Below are 14,125 nucleotides of genomic sequence, written 5' to 3'. Positions count from 1 at the left end.
CAGATCTCTGGAAACATGGAGGTGGTGGAAGGATTGCCCGAGTCCGCTAGGTCTGACGAGCCAGCTGAGCTGCTGAAATCAGTTCGGTGTGTCGCTTGCGGCCAAAGTGAGGCAGAATCGTTGAAGCTGCTGAGCTGTTTGCACGCGATGTGCGTGCCGTGTCTGACGCAATACGTCAACAGCGTGGATGCCACAGTGTCCTGCTTCAAGTGCTTGAAGGTGGCGGGCTGTGCGCTTCCAGGTGTGAGACTGGAGGAATCGCTTGTGGACTGGCCAAGATCTGAGCAGCAGCCTAGCGGCCAGTTGAATGAAAGCGAAGCGAGTGCTAGTGCTGGTGGTGGCCACGGATCGGACGGGCAACCATTCTGTCAAAATCCGGAGTGCGAAGGGGAGCTTGAGCCCGCTGTAACACGATGCGTGGAATGTAAATGGTACTTATGTGATGGTCATGGCAGGGTGCATTCGAGAAAGAGAAGTTCTCGTAACCACCAAGTGGTGCGCCTGGCAGCAATATCCGCGGCAAGACAAAACGTCTCCTCACAATTGTGCCCCATGCACCCACACTTCGCCGCGAGAACTTACTGCAACGACTGCAGGGCAGTAGCCTGTGAGATATGTGAGAGAACCCACATCAACTGCTCGCCAGGTCTCGAAGGAATTCAGACAGCAGCTGAGCGGGTACGAGAAGAATGGAGGACACAGCTCAGTGATTGCAGCGATTCCTGGAGAGATAAGCTCGATGATGCTGGAGACTGCATTGCAGTTCGCACTCCTAATATCAATAGTAAAATTGAAGCGTTGTCGAAAGAGATTTATACTGACTTCGAACACTACATCAAAGCCGTGGGACAGAGGGAACACGATCTTCTGAATCAGCTGGATGCAGTGCGTTGGAAAGCTCTGAAACAGCTGGAGAAGCGAGCGGACGTTGCGAGTACAAAGCGATATCAGCTGGACGCCTGTGAGTTTCTTATTCAGAAACTGGACAACATCCACCTTCTGGCTGCGAAGAAGATCTTGGACAAGCAAATCAAGGATATTGTTGATTGCAGCGAGGAATGTTTACCCGACCTGCCATCCGATGCAGACATTGATATATCCTACATTGCGTTTGCAACAGGTGGGGAGCGAGGCCAGGAAGCAGAGCTTGGAGACCTGGTTGGACGTGCATCCCAAACTGGAGAGTTGAAGAGAACCGTCTTTGTGCATCCCGCCTTTGATCAATTCAGTTGCGACGCGTCAGCTTTCACTCTGTCGGCGTACGGCCATGGCATCGAGAGATGTGCCGACAGTCGCAAGTATGCACCAGTCTCCACACTGGGCAGCTATTGCCACGGTGTTGTGGAGTGCACCATGGAAGTCAAGGACACTGGAAAGGGAATGTTCATTGGAGTCACGAAGGAAAATTGCAAAGCTGTTTCGGAATGTTCGCGAAACGACCCATTTCTGGGATGGGTTAGCTTTCATGGTGGCAATGTACAACAATATTGTGTTGGCAGCAGTGAAGAGCTTGGACAACCGTGGCAGCCTGGAGATAGCATAGTGTTACGTCTGGATTGTGATCAACGCCTGCTGACTGGGGCACACCCGAGGACTGGCTGCAGGGCGTCCGTTGCAGTGCCTTTAGGAAAGTGGTGCTTTGCTGCGGAGATGAACACAGGAGCCAAAATACGCTTTCTGAAGAAGGCCAAGTAGTGCCACGGAACATGTATTATCTACGTAGCTGCACAGTACTGCAGGGAGAGAGCTCTGCTATAGGTCGTCTCCATCAACACTCACTTGATTGTTGGGGGGGGGGGGGCAGAAAAGGCAGAGGACCTCCTTCCCCCTCCCCTCGTGCTATGTCGTACCACAGAAGAGCATTGATGTGTGGCGTGCGTTGTGCCATTCCTGTTTGCTCATTTTAATCTTCACTTAGACATAAAGGTTGCATGATGTCATGCACCAGTACTTGAGTGTGCACCTCCCCACTTCTCTAGTACTTGAGTGTGCACCTCCCCCCCCCCCCCCCCCCCCCACCACTTCTCGCTGTGCACTTGCCACACCTGCCAACTATCTCAATTATTTGTATACACTTTCATGTTTCATACTTGTACCTAGGTACCGGGTATGTCATTGTCCCGATCTCAGGTTTGCAAGGGTTTGCAGGTATGACTTGCTCTTTTAAATCAATTCTGCAGCTACCTTTTTCTCTGCCCTATTCCATGCAGCCTCTGCATACCAGTCTACATGTTCCTGGATTAGCCACAAGTATTATGCAGTCGAGTTACTTGTGTGAGTTTTTACGTGCTATTCATCAGCTTTGCAACTAGCTGCTTACTATAATCCAGTTACTCGCACTTCACAAGAAGGTTCCAATTCAATGCTGCACCCTACCCCATCTAAAGTGTTAATGCTTAGGAAATCTACATAACCCCACGTAGGCCAAAAAAACATAATCGCCATCGAAAAAGTGACCAGGGACACCGAGGGTGCATTATTAAGGTAAGTACATGTAGCTCGAATCCATTACGTTGCATTGGGCACAGTGCAATGGAAATCAGTGAGCAGAGGCTCAGATAAAAGACCTACAGACCACAAGGATGCACCTTTTTTTCGCAAGGCTGAAGTTCACAACGGATATCTGTCCATATCCTTTGATTGCTACCAATCGAGTTCTCAGTTTCAACTACTGTCTTTTACCGGTTATAGGCCGACCCTCACACTCTGGACCTTGATTTCTGGGTTAAATGGTGGTGAAACCCAGTTGTAACTGTAACACCCTGTTTTAGTTCGGGTGTTAGGTCATAAAATGTCGATTTATAACCGGAAAAATACAGCATACCGTACTCGCTCGATTAGTGCCCCTGGGGCACTATTTTTCAATGTCCATCTGACATGCGCTTGGTCACAAGCCGGGGGGGGGGGGGGGGGGGCACTATTCAAGAGAGGGCTATGCTTCTTCCACTGGCTCTTAGAGACTATTCAAGAGAGGGCTCTAATCGCGCCAGTACGGTATATTCGTTTGGACTCACACAATCTTTCCTTACAGTAAGGTCAAAGTACTTCCAGAATACGGTGAAAGATAAGATCCAATTATGAATAGCACCAACAGCACTGATTTGAGATCAGCATAGAGCAACACAACGTTGGGATGATGCGGGGAAAGAGAAAATAAACCATTTCAAAACTGCAGTCAAAGGTTTGGCAGAAATAGCCGTGTCCGGCACAACGCCATGGGGCTTTCCATTCCGAGCGGCTCAGCGATCATAGACACGAACATAGTCTATCTGCATGGCAACATCCTCTCCCTTCCAGGTTGATTGCCATGCGGATCGGCCGCCCCAGAACTCATTGACAGCATGCTCACTTTTATCTGTCCACGGCTTGCCACCCTGCCCGTCCGGGAAATATCTACAAGGAAGACGAAGCGAAAAGAACAAATCCCATACGCACAATACAAGAACCGTTATCACCCGAATCGTGGAGTTAGAATAACAGTACTTGTTGCTTTAGTGTTGCACCCTAAGGATACGCCATCACACTAGAAAATAAATTTGGTGACGATAGAAACAAACAAAAAACGTAACCTCACCCGTTTGTGCCGCCACAAGCCATGTCGAAAATCAAATAGAACTTCTGGTCGAACGGTGCGTTCTTCCCACGGCCAGCCCACGGATTGTCAAACTTGCTCTTGTCATAGCCACCACTAACCAACACACAAGCGCAAGAAAACAAAATAATTCTCAACTACAAGTAGAATCGCGAGTCGATGAGAAGAAGATGATCATATCAGCACATACGCAACAACAAAGCCATTGGTAGTTCCTGCTGTGGTTTGCAATATCATAATCTGTTTTGTTTCTAGTCCACTATCTAAACTGTCGACCGTGTAGTTACAATTGATCAAAAAAATGTGGCTCGTTGTAGTAATGACTCTTACGAGTACAGAGCGCGATGCAGGCAAGTTACGTGATGAACACAGTGCGTAGCACACTGACCCATAACTACAGTTTCATGCTCATCGACTCTTTCTTGGCAAAAAGCAAAAATAATTTTTTTTAAAGTAGTTGACGCAGTGAACAGGATTCGAACCTGTGCGGGCAGAGCCCAATTGATTTCTAGTCAATCGCCTTAACCACTCGGCCACCACTGCATGTGCACAACACCATGCACACTTCTCCGGTACTCAACGAGGTTCCTGCGATAATAATTTCACAGATCACAGGCTGAATTTTTCCACATCCGTAGGAATGCCACCACCCTCAAGGACCAAAAGTAAAAAAAAGAGTAGATTATCGTGTCCGTTCCCGAGAGAACTCAGGACGGCCGCTAACACCCGGTAAACCCTTCCGCAATAGCAAGGACCACACACACGATACAGAAAAGTGCAAGTTTGCGGCTCCTTACAGGGACCAAAATGACTCCTTGATCGGCAGCTCCAGAATGGGCTGACTTGGGTGATCCAAGTACGTGCCAAGGTACGTCTCGTTCCAAATCAGACCAAACACGTGAAAGTCCTCGCTGAAGTCGTGTCCTGCTGGTGCCTTGGCCTCGGCGTGGGCCTTTAAGTAAGCATCCGCTGGCCAGTGAGGTCCTACAGGTATGGACAAGACACAACGCACAGACACGACACGCAGACCGACGGCACACAGACACAACACACAGACACAAAGCATAGCAAGGGGCACTTCTCATGCAGAATTACTCAGGGCACGTTTACAAAAGAGAGAAACGTCCAATCGGAATGTACTTCGAAGTAGTTGCAACGAAGCTATTGTCTGATGATTACTTCGGCATGACGTGCATGAACTTTTCTTATTGTCCGCAAACTCCAACGCAGCTACATACACATTTATGAAATCTCACTCCAACACTCCTCATAATGGTCTCTTCACTGAGAAAAAAAATCAATCATTGAATGTTCCACCAAATTTTCGGGCCTGGCACATCATCAGGGTAACAAAGTATTGCAGCGAGGTTTCAGGTTTCATAAATGAAGTTCATGAATCAAAAATGGTGTCTACTTATACGAGAATAGTAACTGAGCCTGAGTGTTTACGAAAAATAAAAACCAGAGTAAAAAAACAGACGCGAAGCCGAGGTTTTGACAAGGGTTTTATTTTTCCTAAAACACGAGGGCGAAGTTTCTATTCTTTTTAAAATAAACTAATAAAAAAACGATTTTCGTGAGAATCCATTTTGGGCTGTGATCGTTTGGTCGGATCCAGATTCAGATCCGTCGGGTCCACTGGATCTGCAGTGATCGATTGGTCGAATCCGGAGCCAGATCCTTCGGATTTGGATTTGGATCCGAGCAACCCTGCCCCGGAGCAGGGTTGACTCGATCCATCGGATCCAAATGTGACCGTTGTGCGTATATGGCGGGTAAAAATCACTCTTGTACTCATTGTCGTGCGACTAGTCGATTCTTATTGACTTTTCGTATGACACGCGCGATCAGAACCAAGGTACAAAAAAGTGATCGGTTGATTCTGAAGGATCTGATGGATCTGAGATCTGGATCCGACCAAACGATCATAGCCTAAAGGGTGCGTTCTTATATTCTCTAGCTTCTCAGAGAAGAAGAAAAGAGAAGTCGAAGAAACTGGTACTTCAAAGTATAATTTAAGAACAGGTCTCGAAGAATTCGGAAATATTTTGCACATGTGAAGCAATATGAAGCGCCAAAGGGGCCACTATCTTGAGTGCCATGAATGTAGTACGCATTGTGCGTACGTGAAAAGGGAAATGCGTACACTCATGATCAACACGTGACTTTTAGCTGTAGTTCATGCGTTGATCCCAAACCGCGGGAATCTTCAAGTTTCAACCACCTCTGAAGCTTGGAGAGCTTGGAGAGCTTTGGAGAGCCTCCTAAAATTCGGAGAGGATATAAGAACAGCTCTCGGACTTTTCCGAGAGGAGTTAAGAACACACCCTTAGATCCATCTTTTTTGGAGGCTCATCGTGTTTTTTCGTTCTTTCCCTCTTTGGCAAGATGGCAGATTCAGCTTCCTCTCCTCGTTTCGTTCCAGTTTCTGACGAAGAGAAGGCTCGTCTTCTAAACGAAGCAGTACCTCAGAAAACAAAGCAAGCAACGAGGTTTTGGATGTCTGCGTTCAAAGACTTTTGTTCGGACGATGAAGATGCCTGGAAAAAGGATAATACTGAGTACAAGTGTGCTTCTATGATTGCAGCCAGAGGCGATATCCAGCGCCAACTAAATATCTTCAACAGAGGAATTGACTTGAAAAGTCTAAAGTTCGACCGCGCCAACAAACTGCTTGATGCTGTTCTCAAGGACAAAAAGAAGAATGGCCGAGAGGGCCCCGGTCACGCACAAGGAGACTATTTCCGATGCAGACTGGGAGAAACTGTCCGGGTACAGTAATCAGCAACAGATAATGATGATCGACGGCATGACTAGAGAGTTACCAAGAGTTGATTCCGATTTGAGACAATCACCATATTATCAAGATATGGTTAAAAATGCAAAAAAGATGCTGAGCTGGCAGTGGAGCGCACAAGCAAGATACGTCCGAAGCTGATGGAAAAGCAGAAGGACTTTGCTACTATCAATGATATGTATACGACTCGAGCAGCTGCCTATGAAGAATGGGAGAAGAATATGAGGTGCACTCATCATACCCCATCTACTACCGACGTCTACCGTGGATCTTTGGCAGACGTAAGCACTACTCTGGACGTAAAGAAGCTCACTCAGTACGTGTGGTTCAACAGACATGATCCATTTCTGTCTCTGTGGAAACGAGGCACAATCCCAGCTCAAGCCATCCGACCTCGTACTCATGACAATCACTGGTGAGGAAGCCATTGTTCTGGTATGCTGATTGTATGTCAAAGAACCACCAGGGTGGTCTGACAGGGAGCCATGCCGAGACCAGCGGAGCGATCACGAGATCTGATATGATCGCTGTTTCCGAAGGTACCCGTCGAAGCTCCATCCAGAAATGGATCGTCTATTCTAGCGCGCAAAGTACGGAAGTGGGGTGCTCGCCATGTGCTGTGATGTTTGGTTTATGAAGTCGGCACTTGGACACAGCACATTGGGCAAGTAGCTGTATTTTCTCCCATTTCAAACGGTGTTTTGTATAACTCTTGCTTCATGCTTCTGTGTTTGGTGTCAGTGGTCCCTACCAGCTGTTCTATACGTGTATCTAATATTTATTGAGATTCTGTAGGTTGTGATCAATGACTCATTTCACTCATTTACATTAAGATATCAGTTTCTGTATAAACTATAATACACAGAAACAGATATCTTATTTTGTGATACTGCTATGGAGGAAAGATGATGAAGGAGATTTCTTCAGCCGCTGGCCTTGGCCAGACGTACACTAAGCACTGCGTCCGTGTTACTTCTATATCCCACGTGAAGGCTTCCGGAGCTGAGGGTCGCAAGATCTGCACCGTAAGTGTGCATCGCAATGTGCAGTCACTTCAGGCATATGGCCGGCCGAGGGCATTGGATGTCGTGGCTTTGTCAAAAAGCAATTGACAAGGAAAATGTTAGTCCGCAGACATCACTCGCAGCACCTGTATCTGCTTCACCTGCGTCTGCACCGCCTGCTGCTGTCACTGCTGCTGCAGCATCTAGTCCTTCACCACTGGGCCCTCTGTTCTCTGCTCAAGGCTCAACTTGGTCGCATGTCACCATCAACATAACTCCACAGCTGCCTGAGAAACGTAAGAATCGCCCGAGTTTGAAATTGAAGAAGAAGCCAAAGAAAGAGCACGATGACAATAATAAGTGAATTTTTGTATCTGTTGTTCTTGTTGTGATCTCTCGCTTTATTACTCTACGCTCTACTCTATATTTCTGCATATTCTCCTATTCAATCCCTAAAAAGTGGGTTTTTTATAGCTACAGGTTTTTTATACAGTTTTTTTATCACTGATTCACTGGTAGGTTTTTACAGCCATTTTTTATAGCTACAGGTTTTATATTGAGGTCTACAAATGATATAAACAACTTGCATTCATCACAACAATGTTTTATTAGTATATTTTAACGTCTAGTAAGACATGTCCAACACCAGTTCACAATGGCGGGAAACTGTGTTATGTTGTAACTCGGAGCGATTGAACCAATCATCAGAAGCACATGCATACTGGTATAGAGTGTATTTACCAAAGTGGAGAGTGGAGCCAAACGTGTTCACACCACCCGCCGCATAGCTGGCCGGATTGCCGCGCGACTCCATGATGTCAATCTCGCCACTGGCAGGCCAGCCACCGTACTGATTGGAGGTGGGCAGCAGCCAGATGGCCTAGCAGAGCACGGGACACACATTCAAACAGCGCATATCACACACGCACACACATCATGCCAGAAATGTCGTCACGTCATGCCTTGTACGTACGGGGTGAGTGAAGGCTCACCGTTTGCATTCTTCTTGAGAACCAACTGAACTACATCTTTCTGAGCGAAACAGATGACAACAAGAGTGAGCATCAATACTGGTAGGGGTGTGGGTGGAATACACAGATAAGCCGAATAAGCGCATGGACTTACCGGCCAGATCCAATCCCCCTTGGGAAGCTTGGCACGGATCTCCATGCGTCCATATTTGAAATTGAATGAGTGGACAGTTCGCAAAGCCATTGATCTATTTTCGCAAAACATGATGCAGACACATTTACAGACACAGACGCACACATACATACATACACATGCACACTTACCACACATGCACACACACACACACACACACACACACACATACACACGTACGCATACACACGGTACATTTATTAGCCTTGGTTTGGCGGCAGGGATCTCTAGCCTGGAACTGCAAGGCTTGAAATATCAACACTTCAGTACAGTGCTTGTTGTTGTGCTTGAGTAAAGCACACATAGTGATACTGAAGATAGAAAGTGGATCGCCATAACTACTCCTTTCCCAGTTTAGAGCCTGGTTTTGTAGTGAGGACTCGGGACACAATAGCATTACAGACCTCTCCATTCCATGGACTATCGTCTATCGAGTTGATGGGGATGACATCATCGTACCGTATTTCCCCGATTATAAGTGGCACCCCCACTTTCAGGTTTGAGCCATATTGTTGCGATAAATTCCCTTCAGTAGTAAGTCATGCTCGATTGTAAGTCGCACCTCTTTTTTTACACTGAATTTTAGTGTAAAAAGGTGCTACTTATAATCGGGGAAATACGGTATATGTGATGATATCACCGTGCATGCGATGACATCACCGTATTGAGTGGCAAACCAGTGGCTGTGATGCCACTCCGTAGTCTGTACAAAGGACACATAAGTGACGATGTAATAACAAAACCTCCATATGAAAACAGGTCTACACAGGCAGACTTCGGCAACTCAGCATATCCATACCAGTACATCCCTGCACGGTGTAAAATCGAGAACTAGATGAACAACATGGACTTACTGAATTGGGTTGAGAAAGTTACCACCAGCACCACTTGTACGCTCGCACCCGTAGAACTCGTTTCCTACAATAGTCGGTGCAGGGCATACAAAAGAAAGAAAAAAACACAACAGTTTCTTTCGCACTGATGATTGTGACATGACAACGCTCTGGAAATCCAACTACCATCACAAGGTGAGGTGTTTGTGAGACACGCCCACACAGATCATCGATTTCATTGCTGTGACAAAAGAGTTGGGCAAACTACAAACAGCACTGAACGCCTGTCATGGGACCATTCACATAAGGCAACCATTTGACCCGGAGGAATACTAAAATTGGGACCAAAAGTGGCTACCAAAAGTGGCTACTTCCAATCATTTGAATCAGGACAGAGAGATCACTCGTGTGTGGGGAGTACATGTTCGGGTTCCGTGAGTGGCTGTCGTCCTAGAAAAGGTTTCACTATACACATGTACTTCAGGTACAGTGTAAACACACACACACATACACATACACACACATACACACACATACACACACGCACCCCCCCCCCCCCCCCCCCAAGTCACCACCAGCTCCACTGGTACTGTTTTCTGTACTATGTTCAGTATAACGCATACACGTAATATACAGCAGAGGGGAGTTGGTGACAGTGTGCGTGCCCCCCCCCCCCACACACACACATACACACACACACACACACACCTGTACAATAGTCGGCCGGTGAGCCACCCCAGACGTCCAGGTCAAAGCCCGACTCCACCGCGGCCTCTCCAATGTAATCTGATGTGAATGTTGGCTTCAGGTAGAGAACTCCATCTCTCACATAGCTGGGGAAAACAAACAACAATGTCAAGAGAAACAAGAACAATTGAATCACAACTGTCATTGTCAATATATCCCAGCGTAATCGCTGTAAGCGCTCTGCACTGACACACATACAGTAAAACCGGTGTTTGCCGGACCTTGTATCAAGCGGAATCCTGTGTTGACTGGACACATTTTCATGCACTTTGTGTGGATCGTACGTGCATCCTTGGATCAAGCGGAATCCTATCATTGTCAGGACAGTTTCCATTGCACCAAGGTGTGTCCGGTTTGGGCAGATTTTACTGAAAGGTGCGCGGAGGAGTGGTATACCAGGCAGAGGAAGTTGCGTTCCAGGTGGTCAGCTCAAGTGAGGCAAACGTGTCGCACAGTACAACACAAGACGGGAGAGAGAGAGAGAGAGAGAGAGAGAGAGAGAGAGAGAGAGAGAGAGAGAGAGAGAGAGAGAAAGAGAGACTGTGGGTGTTTCCCATTTCCTTACGTGTTTGAGCGATTGTTGTAGGCCCAGTCAAATTGCCAGTTCCTGTGAGATACAGCAGAGTACGGACATAACATACACAAAAAGGAGAACTCAAAATTATTATTATTATTATATGCATTTCCGCGGCAATGTCAGCCGCACAATGGCAACCCAAATATTCGCATATGCCAAACTGTACTGAACTCAAAATACCTAATGGAAATACCAGCGCCCTGTGGTAGCAATAGAGGTTATGTGGATGATTTCATGACGGATTTTCTAATGAGCGCTAAGTACACAACGTGAGTCAGCGGATTTTCTAATGGGCACCAAGTACGCAGCGGGAGTCGCTAGTGCAAGTGCAGCGGTGTGCCGCGAGTCCGCGACTTTGCCAAGTGCAAAGCATCTCCACTGATGATGTAATCGCATAAGCTCTATAACCAGTACCAGCATGACAAAATCACCCAGTGACACAATGGAAGGAGACATCGATGTAAGGAGTGAATACCGGTACTCCAGATTGCATTACCCAAGACATGCAGAGTGTACTAAACCACTTACCCACCACCAGACAAGGTGATCTCCGGTTGCCAGACTGCAGAAGCAAACACACACACGTACCAGCACACGCATGCACACCATTGTGTTCTGGCTCAAAGGAACACGTCTATGAAGACTAGTTGCAAGTACGCATACTGTGTCGCAGCGTGTGCATGGGGGGGGGGGGGGGGCACGTTTGTGTGCATGTGCTAATGTGCACGTGTGAGTTAAAATTCAACTTAAAAAGCTACAGTTCAGGGGAAATGGCTCATTGCATGGCAGAACATGGCAAACATGAGACTGGTACTGGTAGACTACAGGTAACTCTCTAACTATGCCATGATCAAACTATGCCATGATCAGACAAAACCCCGGTGCAGGTAGCAACAGTAAGGACCCTACTACTACAGTTGCGCTCGGTGAAATCCTAGTTCTCACCTTCCAAGTCAAACTCCGTGAACTCATCTTGGAATACAATGGAGGCATTGGTCAAATAAGACTTTGAAGCCTATAGTAGAGGAGAACGCAGGAAAACAGAACAGGAGAAATACAGGGATGCAGATACGCAATCAACATGTGAGAGCTGAAATGATTACTGCTGCACTTATCGGTCCGAGGGGGTTGGTGGGATTTCTCTCCCGAATGCTATGCAGAGTGAACAGGCATTGCACACGCTGCAGTACCGATCGATAACACAGTACACACACACACACACACAGCACGCCGTACTGCACGACGGACCAAGTTGAATGTACATGACATGTACGTGCAGGGTGCGTGAAATATGCCATCACATCAGGACAACACCCAGTGTTTGCGGATCGGGCAGGGCTCTTTGCCACCTACATAGTAACATTATTGAGGGGAGACAGGTTGGTACTTGACAATTCAACTCATTTTTGTATGATCAACTAAAAGTATGGTTCGGCTGAAGAGCGCGTGGTTGTGATGAGTTGGGAATGCAATGAATTGAAAATATGGCCGAAAGCTCTGTCGCAATATTTAGTTATCAACTAAAAGCACATTATAAAGAATTAAAGATGCATCATTGCAATGTATCCTTTCTTGTATTTACCTCTCCCTTCGACCAAGAGTAAAACGGTGTCTCGGACGGCAACTCAATGAACTCCTGTCGTTTGAAGTGCTCCTCTCTACAAATAACCAAGAAAAGAACAAAGTACGGGGATCACTTTCACAGTGAAAAGACGAACGAGATAGTACAGAGATGAGAGGGAGGGGGGGGGGGGGGTATGTGCATGTAAGTGTGCATGCACAAGCATGTGCACATCTACAGAGAGTGACAGTGTGTCTGTGCGCGCGCGTGTGTCTGTGTGTTGTGAACAAGCATCACTACCCATCATCATCCCATTCATCCAGTAGCTGAGCAATGAGCACAGACTCAGAAACAGCTACCACCCAGCCATATGAATGGACATGCTGGCACACGACTCCACATTGCCAGTATTCAACATGCATACCCGTATGTGTTGCGAAAGCGCCTGCCACCTCTGGACCAGACTGGGATGATGACACCCAGGCACACAGCAGCCACTAGCACAAGATAACAGCACCTTGCCATCATTGGGCTGCAGGGCCAGCAGTACCTAATACCAACAGGCAAGTCTCACAGTTAAAAAAGCGCTTCTAACCAGAAAAGTAAACTCTCCTGCACTATCACAGACAAACACTGCATCCAGGAACAACACCGATCAAAGTCCTGCAGATGATTGAGAATGGTAGGCTAGCAGCACAGCAACTCTGCTCCAATTGTACGTGACTCTGCTTGTTGACTGCAGCACTCCTCAACAAAACCCAGTCTGGCTGACAGGTACTGCTCAACAGTGTCACGTGTCAGTCACATGGTCACATGATCATGCCCATTGGGCTGCTACTGTCGTATTGACAGAGTGGATGTGACATGACATGGTCTCTTGCCATGATTGACTCCCTGGCCCTCACCAACCTGAATGAAGTACATGTGCATACAACCCTTTCTTATCTTATCCAGGAGCCTTTGGGACCTCGAGGTATTCGGTAACCATGGTAACGTGTACACTATATTTACGATGAACGCAACTTACTGCACAATGCTGTACACTTAGAGCAGTGCCAAGAGTAGATAAACATTACATTTTTTATATTTTATTACTCTTGGTAGTACTATACGTGTACACTCGTATCTCTCATATCGTTACGGTCACCTCGGTCTACCGGGCACCCTGTGGGTGAGTTTCAGTGGAGATATTACTACTCTTGTGCCAGTATTTGGGGAAGTAGTGACGTCATATATCAGATCTCTGGCACTTCCCGAGTTACTGCAAAACCGGAAAATTTCGGTGGAGATTTATTTTCGGTAACTTCGGTACGGGTAATTTTTTACCTAAAATAAAACGCGGTCTACATGTAAAACTTCCTAAGCTGGTTGTGTTTCTCAAACACAATTGTATAGCTGGTGGTAACGCGGACGTGCAAACTTTACTTTACTTTACATGTAAAACTCAACCATGCCATGCCACACAGTGTGCAAAATGCATTTTTTGAATCTGGAAAACTGGTTTACTGAAATTTTTGCGCTACCGAACCGTTGATTTTGGGAAATACCGAAAATATTACACCACCGGAAATTCCCGGTTTTACCGTACGGACATTTCAAATGTACGGGCTAAGAGTAAGAGAGATACGAGTGTAGTAGTAAAAATACTACTTGTACTCAACAGTCCCATTTACAAGCAGGTTTTGACGCCTGATCGTGGGGAGGTGGCGTCCCACGGAAGCGGAAAGGTGGTTCTTGACCAGCCCTGCACGTGAGCCCGTAATATAATTATTATGTTTTAAAACCTACCAGACCCTGTATACAGCTTGTAGATCTACTGAGCACACAGAGTTTATAAGAGCAGCGGAAGT

At 46.7% G+C, this 14,125-nt stretch overlaps 1 protein-coding gene and 1 non-coding gene across 2 annotated transcripts; both read right to left on the bottom strand.

The window, feature by feature from the left end:
- Window positions 1-3,031: 3,031 nt before the first annotated feature.
- LOC135817725 (beta-1,3-glucan-binding protein-like) lies at window positions 3,032-12,968 on the bottom strand. Its single transcript, XM_065330962.1, has 12 exons — window positions 12,700-12,968; window positions 12,297-12,372; window positions 11,660-11,729; window positions 11,243-11,276; window positions 10,703-10,744; window positions 10,099-10,223; window positions 9,412-9,475; window positions 8,519-8,612; window positions 8,135-8,273; window positions 4,390-4,576; window positions 3,575-3,688; window positions 3,032-3,393 (listed from the first exon to the last, which is right to left on the bottom strand). The coding sequence occupies exons 1-12, from the start codon at window positions 12,801-12,803 to the stop codon at window positions 3,240-3,242; spliced, it is 1,203 nt and encodes a 400-aa protein (XP_065187034.1). The 5' UTR covers window positions 12,804-12,968; the 3' UTR covers window positions 3,032-3,239.
- Trnas-aga (transfer RNA serine (anticodon AGA)) lies at window positions 4,054-4,135 on the bottom strand. Its single transcript has one exon. It is a non-coding gene; the product is annotated as a tRNA-Ser (tRNA).
- Window positions 12,969-14,125: the final 1,157 nt, after the last annotated feature.

The sequence above is a fragment of the Sycon ciliatum genome, chromosome 5 (genome assembly GCF_964019385.1).
Source record: "Sycon ciliatum chromosome 5, ocSycCili1.1, whole genome shotgun sequence".
NCBI lineage: Eukaryota > Metazoa > Porifera > Calcarea > Leucosolenida > Sycettidae > Sycon > Sycon ciliatum.
Note: the sequence above shows the minus strand (reverse complement) of the source record. Positions and strands in the feature narration are given on the sequence as shown.

Bases quoted from the DNA above. Each gene is read 5' to 3' on its own strand.
- LOC135817725 (XM_065330962.1), bottom strand. From the start codon at position 12,803: ATGATGGCAAGGTGCTGTTATCTTGTGCTAGTGGCTGCTGTGTGCCTG. The intron at 10,745-11,242 runs GTAAGTGGTTTA...TGTATCTCACAG, and splicing joins ATCACCTTGTCTGGTGGTGG to GAACTGGCAATTTGACTGGG. The intron at 10,224-10,702 runs GTAAGGAAATGG...TGTTTTCCCCAG, and splicing joins TACAACAATCGCTCAAACAC to CTATGTGAGAGATGGAGTTC.